We start from the raw sequence: 7,500 nt of genomic DNA on the forward strand, positions 1-7,500 counted from the left end.
AGCCCGATGAAGATGTGCGTGCGTTTGTTTGTGCAGGTGATGGCACACCCGCGGCCGCCGTCAACGAGCCCCGCTGCTCAGGGCATGTACACAGCGTCATTGTGCGTGGGTCGTGTTGTGTGTGATTTATGTGTCGTGTGTGTGTGTGTGTGTGTCTGCTGCCTCGAATATGCGCGATTGTCGTGTACTTCGTGTACTTTCCCATCCTCTTCCTCCTCTTCCTCCCTCCTCCTCATTCTCACACTCCTCATTCTCACGCCCTCGTGTCGTTTCCTCTCGTAGAACATGCAGGATTCGCCTGCCCACGGTGTGTTGGGGCAGTTGATGCAGGATCCACAGGTGCACGCCCGCGTGCAGTGTGTGTGTGTGTGTGTGTGTGTGTGTGTGTGTGTGTGTGTGTGTGTGTGTGTGTGTGTGTGTGTGCGTATGCGTGCGTGCGTGCGTGTGTGTGTGTGTTTCGCTGTGTGTGTGCGTTGTGTAAGCACCACCACCAGCTCCTTCATCCCTTCGTCTTCATTTCTTCATTCCTTCATCCCTCCGTATCCTCGTCCCCTCATCACCACCTTCATACATATCACATCCCCCCGCCCCACTCTGCGTCATCATCACAGGTGGTGGAGAAGGTTGCCGGGCTGCTTGGTGTCAACGCGGCAGCGATGAGCCAGCACATGGTCGAGACACAGTACTTTGTGCACGGCGAACGCTACACAAAGCCGAACACCGTCTACAAGAGCCATCAGGGGGTGGAGGCGCTGGCAAAGTGCGCGTACGATGCGCTGTTTGAGTGGCTGGTCACGCGCATGGACACGATGCTGCACTCGTCGGCCGCACTCGACGGCGACGAGCTCCATATCGGTATCCTCGACATCTTTGGCTTCGAAAACTTCAAGACCAACGGGTGCGCTGTTTGGTTGTTTGAGTTGTGTTTGTGTTGTGTATGTTTGTTGTGTGTGTTGTGTATGTTTATGTGTTGTGTATGCTTGTGTGTGTTGTGTATTGTGTTCGTGTGTGCATGGGTGTGTTTGTGTGCGTTTGCGTACTGTGTGATGTGTATTGTGTTCATGTGTGTGTGTGTGTTCGTGTGTGCATGTGCGTTTTCATCTATCATGCTTCTTGTCCTGCGGCTTTGCTGTGTTGATCACGCCATGCATTCGTCCTGTGCGTGTTGCATGTGTCCTTCGTCAGGTTTGAGCAGATGTGCATCAATGTTGCAAACGAGCGCCTGCAGTTCTTCTTCAATCTCGTGAGACCACACGCACGCACGCACATGATTGAGATGCAGTCATGCCATGCCCCCTCGCTTGCACGATCACAAACCCAAACTTGCGCACATTCGCAGACACACTCACACACTCCTACACGCTGTGCTCTCTCTCTCTCTCACATACACACAAACTCACACACACACACACACAAACTAACACACACACACACACACACACACGCACACACACAAACAAACAAACACAATCAAACACAAACGAACACACACACACACATACACACACACACGTCCTTTGCCCATCTTTGATGACAGAATGTGTTTCAGATGGAGTTGAACGACTACGAGAAGGAGGAAGTGGAGGTCGAGGGCATGACATTCACCAACAACTTTGACACTTTGGAGCTGTTCTACCACAAGTCCATGAACGTCTTCTCTCTTCTGGATGAAGAGTCACGCTTCCAGAACAGTGAGACAACGACGCTGCGCTTTCATGGATGTATTCGTTCATGGTTGCATGTGGTGGTGGTGTTCGTGTGGTGTGTCGTGCGCAGGTGCGCGTGTGCTCGGGTGTACGGTGTTACGGCGTTACCCCCTCGCCCGTCATGCATCTCGATTCTTCATGACGACATCTGATTGCAGGTGATGAAATTCACCACAACCCCCCTGCCTTCCTGACCACCACAACTCCCTCCCCTGCCACCACCGGCACCACCACCACCACCAGGCACGGACGTGACGCTGGTGCGGAAGCTGAGCGCTGCGTTGAAAGAGCAGCCCGCGTATTCCCCATGCAACGCTGCAGACCAGTTTCGCATCAAGCACTTTGCCGGTCACGTCACATACACCGCAGCCGAATTCCTCGACAAGAACAGAGACGCACTTCCTGTGGAGGTGTGTGCATGCGTGTGTGCGTGCGTGTGTGAGTGTGTGTGTGCGCGTGTATTTGTGTGTGAGCGCGTGTGGTTATGCACATGTATCTGTGCGTGCGTGTGTGTGCGTGGTGCCATGAAGGTTTCTTTCATTTCATCTCTCCTCTCCACGTTCCTCACCTCACCTCACCGCACGTCCATCCACGCAACGTACAGCTGACCCGGCTGCTCAAAGGCTCCAGCGACCCCTTTGTTGCGGAAGTGTTTGCTGCTGTTGTCCTGCGTGGTGCTGGGTCGTCACCATCGTCGTCGTCGTCATCATCGTCGCGTCGAATGGCCGGACGCTCTGCCGTTCGCAGATTCTCAACAGATGTCCTTGAGTTAGTTGCTGCTGCTGTCGTTGTTGCCGGTCGTCGTGGTGGTGGTGGTGGTGTATTGTAAGGGTGCGTGCAGGCTTGTGCCTGGCTGTTGCTGTGCAAACCAGTGAGCTGTGTCCATTCATTTCATCTCTGCTTACACCAGCACGTGCGCGCCTACCTGCCATCGTCATCCATCACCATTATCCAACACCACCACCACGATTACGATCACCAACAGCCGCATGCGTAATCGGTCTTCGCATCACCACCACCATCACGACCGTCGTTGGAAGCAGCGCGACGCCGTGAGTGCTCGCGCGTATGCATGTGTGTAGTGTGCATGTGCGTGTACGTGTGTGCAAGTGTGTGTGTGTGCATGTGCGTGTCCATGTGTGCATACTTGTGTGCATATGTGCGTGCATATGCGTTTCGTCCCACTCACTGCTCCTACATCCGTGTGCATGTGTGTGCATGTGTGTGTGTGCATGTGCACATGTCTCACAGGGCTGGACGGTGAGTGGGCAGTTCCGGGCGTCGTTGGATGAACTGATTGAGCGCATGTCCGTGTGTGCGCCAACATTCGTGCGCTGCATCAAACCAAACACAGCAAACAGACCCGTCGAGTTTGGTCAGTCCCACACGCTGTAGTGCTGTTATGTGTATTATTTGTGTGTGTATGGCTGTGTGTATGGCTGTGTACGTGTGACTGTTATGTGTGGCTGTTTTGTGTGTGTGTGTGTGTGTGTGTGTGTGTGTGTGTGTGTGTGTGACTGTTATGTGTGGCTGTTATGTGTGTGTGTATGACGTGCGTGCGAGCGTGATGTCTGCTTGCATGTCGCGTGCTCACTTCCCTCAATCTCCTCCCATAACACCTTCCTCCCTCCCTGGCTGCAGACGTGATGTTTGTGAAGAAGCAGCTCGAGTACACGGGCGTGTTTGAGACAACGCGCATTCGCAAGGACGGATTTGCCCATCGCCTCCTCTTCCGCGACTTTCTCGACAGGTCCGCACGTACTCGTGCATGGTCGTGTGTGTTTGTTTTATGTTTGTGCACTTGAGCTCGTGAGTGTGTACTTGCGTGTGTACTTGCGCGTGTACTTGCGTGTGTACTTGCTCGTCGCTTTATTCGTCCTGTCTCGATACCTGCTTCCCCCTCCTCCGTCACCACCTCTTCACCACCTCCACACCACCACCACCTTTCCCCGCCACCACCACCGCTACCTCTCCTCAGGTACTACACGCCAATCCTGGGTCGGTCGTCTGCGCGCGTGATTGCGACGGGGGTGCGCTGCGAGGAAGTGCTCACAACCGCACAGCGCATGCTAGGCGACACTCCAATTGCGGTCAGTTGCTGTGCACTCGGCTTCCATACGTTGCTGCTGCTGCTCTGGGTTCCGCTGTGCGATATGTGCGTGTGTGCGTGTGTGCACGTGCGTTGGATCATGCGTTGCGTGGACACGTTCCTGAGGATGTAAAGCAATATACGTTGTTACGCACTCATCACCAACACCCCCATCACCATCATCACCACCACAGGGTCGCAAGCCAGCGCTGGATGGGTGGCGGATCGGGCGCACAAAAGTTTTTCTCAAGTGGTGGCACGTGGACGCACTATCGTTTATGGTGTCGCGTGTGGAGACGGCTGCGCTCAACCTGCAGGCCATCGTCCGCGGATTTCTCGGGCGGAGGACAAAGGACAGGCTCCAGGTGTGTGTATTGTGTATCGTGTGTGTGTGTGTGTGTGTGTGTGTGTGTGTGTGTGTGTGTGTGTGTGTGCATATGTGCGCGCATGTGTTTGCGTGTTTGTGTGTGTGTGTGTGTGTGTGTGTTATTGTTGTTGTTGTTGTTGTTGTTGTTGTTGGCATGCACGCTGCGACTGCACACATTCATGTTTTTCATGCTGCCTCACACTCACGTGCACCTGACAACCACCCCCCCCCCCCACACACACAAACCAACCAACCAACCAATTTTCGCGAGTGCAGCGGCAACGGGAGCACTACCAAATGCTTGGCACGGGTCTGTTGCAGGAGATTTCCTCCAAGAGTGGGCGTCTCTTCAACACGCAGCAGTCGCTCATCGACGAGGACGAGTCGTGGCCAGGCGGCCTCGATCGCCCAACGGTCGGTGCACGTGGTGCCATGGGGTGTTTGATGCGTGCGCATGGGCGTGGGGGCGTGGGGGCGTGTGATGTTATGTGTGCGCGTGGGTGTATGTGGTGTGGGTTTTGCGTTCAATATGTCGTGTGTTCCATGTCTATGAACTCCAACGTCTTCATCATACCCCTGCTTACATCCAACACCACCATCGCCATCCATCATCACAACCATCACGTTACCATCATCGCTGCAGCCGCGCCCTGACGGGCGGCAGTTTATGCGCAATCACTTCAAGAATCTCTCAAAGGCGCGGAAGGAGGTTGAGAAGTGGTGGCTCAAGTACGAGCGCGTTGGAGGTGCGTCATATTCGCTGTTCCGCTGCGTGCCATTCCCAAAACAAAAAAAAAAATGTGCATAAGATCTCGCTTGACCACACACGCGTTGTCCTCACATGTCAAACAAACCCAATCGCGCGCGCGAACACACACACACACACACACACACACACACACACACACACACACACACACACACACACACACACACACACACACCGCTTGCATGTGTGTGCGTGTGTGCCCAGGGTTTCACTGCGACGAGGATGGGCGCATCTTCCCCTGGTTCCACGGACTGCTCGACCGCTCCCAGGCCGAGGAACTGCTCGACGGAACACAGCCGGGCACGTTCCTCGTGCGCGTGAACGAGCGGACGACGGGGTATGTGCTCTCGTTCACGACACAGCGCCGATTCCGCCACTACAAAATCCACAAGTCGGAGGAGGTAATGCAGAAGCGTATTTGTCTGTGTGCGCGTGTGTGTGTGTGTGCGTGTGTGTGTGTGCGTGCGTGTGTGTGTGTGTGTGGGTGTGTGAAACGAAGACCTCTTTGAGTGAGCGTTTTCAGCGCTTTCACTTTAAATGCACTGTCCTGTCTTGCACTCATCGTGACACCACTTGTTCAATGCTCACTCGCACCACTGCGCAACGTGCCGTGTTTGATGCGACCAGGGCGGATATCAGATCTTTGGCTTTGAGGAGGACTTTGGGTCGCTTGCAGAACTCGTTGACCACTACCAGCAGCACGGATTTGGCCGCACATCGGATGGACGCGCACACGAGGACACGCACGCCGACGCAGATGCCGCTGGTGGTGCGGCGAGCAACAACGACGACAACGCCAGCACCGAAAACAACAGCGACAACAACAATGACGATGCAAATGCAGCTGCGACTGACACAGACGCCCCAACCGCTGTCAATGATGCAGACGCGAACGCAAGCACGAGTGAAGAAGACACGTCATCAGCGTCAGCACCATCAGCACCAGAGGCAGATGTGGTTGCACCGCCACCGCCGCCGCCGCCACGCACCTCTGCCAATTCGTCAGCAGCACAACCCGACCCGCACACGCCGGAGGACGCAGTGGAGGCGGGGAGTGAAGGCGAACAGCAGCAGCGTGATGGTGATGGTGGTGGTGATGGTGGTGGTGGTGGTGGTGGTGTTGAGCGCAAACGTGGCGAGGAAGAGTTCATTGACACGGTGTTGGAGTGCACGCATGCGCTTCGACTCGGAGACATTGACGAAGTTGCCGTTGACGGTGTCGATCCCGCTGTGAAGCGACTGCCAAAGCAGAAGAAGGTAACGCCAGCTGGTGGTGATGATGGTGTGGTGGTGATGGGAGGGCAGGGGTCGGTCACAGAACACCTTTATCCTTGTCGATAACATATTGTACATGCATACACTGACGCACACATTCACGCATATGACTCCATGCCTGTGTGTGTGTGTGTGTGTGTGTGTGTGTGTGTGTGTGTGTGTGCACAGAAGCCCGCGCCTGCGCCCGTGGACGAGCGAGCGAAGGAGGAGGAAGAGTTTGAGCGATTGCGGGAGGAGCGAGCAGGACGGACGGTGTTCACGTTCACGGCGGCGGAGGATTCGCCGGAGAACGAAGAGGAGCGACTTGACGCAAGCGAATACCTCGACACGCGCCAGCCCATGCCCCAGTGGTGAGATGCATGGTGTGTGTGTGTGTGTGTGTGTGATTTGTCTGCATGTGATTTTGTGTGTGTGTGTGTGTGTTTGTTGGTTCTTGTGTCGTTTCTGTATCATCCGTTTGTGCTTTGTTTATGTTCGCGTCTGTGTGAACATAATGACCTTGACTGCTCCTGACGCATGTGTGTGCGTGTCGCTGTCCATCGCTCGCTCGTTGACCCTTCACCGCCAACACCACCGCCAACACCACTGCCTCAGGCTGTACGGCCCCATCTCGCGCGAGGTTGCGGAAGATCTGTTGTCGCGCCAGGGCATGTTCGACGGCATGTTCCTGCTGCGCGAGAAGACGGTGACGACAGACAAAGTTCAGATTGCTCTCTCGTATTCATTTGAGGGGAACTTTAGCCATCACATCTTGGAGAAGAACAAGGGTCAGCCCTGGCTCCTCGACAAAAGTGAGTGTGGCAGGTTGTGTGTTGGTGCTGTGTCGTGTCGCGTTGTGTTGTGTTGGTGTCGTGTTGTGTTGCGGTTTTGTCGTGTTATGTTGCGTTTTGTATGTCGTGCTGTGTTGTGTTGTGTTGTGTCGTGTTGTGTTGTGTAATGTTTGTTGCGCTGTTGTCGTATTGTGTTGTGTTGTGTTGTGTCGTATTGTGTTGTGTTGTGGTGGCGTGCCCTTGTCTGTGCTTCTTTGTTATGGTGATCATCTCCCGTTGTAACTGCCCACTCATCCCTGCTGTGCGTGTGCGCGCGTGTGTGAATGTGTATGTGTGTGATCAGAATCGCTCGGATATGACGGCAGTCTCAACCACGTCGTCGACACGTTCATGCGGCAGAAGGACCCGGGTCTCAACTGCAAACTTGTGAGTCACTTTGATGTGCGTTGCAATTGGTTCTGTAGTGTTGACATGCACGTTCACCCACAGGACGAGTTTGTCATGTCACCTCCAATGATCCTCAC

The 7,500-nt window shown here is 54.7% G+C and overlaps 1 protein-coding gene across 1 annotated transcript in view; it reads left to right on the forward strand.

Moving 5' to 3' along the window:
• The window catches only part of PTSG_11202 (uncharacterized protein), a gene marked incomplete at its 3' end in the record, with an annotated part of 12,316 nt that overhangs the window by 2,533 nt on the left and 2,283 nt on the right, over positions 1-7,500 (forward strand). The window contains exons 8-24 of the mRNA XM_004987790.1: positions 612-898; positions 1,186-1,243; positions 1,538-1,691; positions 1,950-2,116; positions 2,311-2,474; positions 2,692-2,758; positions 2,958-3,081; positions 3,348-3,456; positions 3,685-3,796; positions 3,990-4,160; positions 4,439-4,576; positions 4,806-4,908; positions 5,136-5,332; positions 5,559-6,188; positions 6,375-6,556; positions 6,801-6,997; positions 7,320-7,402. Coding sequence (XP_004987847.1) covers positions 612-898; positions 1,186-1,243; positions 1,538-1,691; positions 1,950-2,116; positions 2,311-2,474; positions 2,692-2,758; positions 2,958-3,081; positions 3,348-3,456; positions 3,685-3,796; positions 3,990-4,160; positions 4,439-4,576; positions 4,806-4,908; positions 5,136-5,332; positions 5,559-6,188; positions 6,375-6,556; positions 6,801-6,997; positions 7,320-7,402 — 2,943 coding nt within the window. The remainder of the gene's footprint in view (positions 1-611; positions 899-1,185; positions 1,244-1,537; positions 1,692-1,949; positions 2,117-2,310; positions 2,475-2,691; positions 2,759-2,957; positions 3,082-3,347; positions 3,457-3,684; positions 3,797-3,989; positions 4,161-4,438; positions 4,577-4,805; positions 4,909-5,135; positions 5,333-5,558; positions 6,189-6,374; positions 6,557-6,800; positions 6,998-7,319; positions 7,403-7,500) is intronic.

This window comes from Salpingoeca rosetta (genome assembly GCF_000188695.1).
Source record: "Salpingoeca rosetta unplaced genomic scaffold supercont1.41, whole genome shotgun sequence".
In the NCBI taxonomy this organism is placed as follows: Eukaryota; class Choanoflagellata; order Craspedida; family Salpingoecidae; genus Salpingoeca; species Salpingoeca rosetta.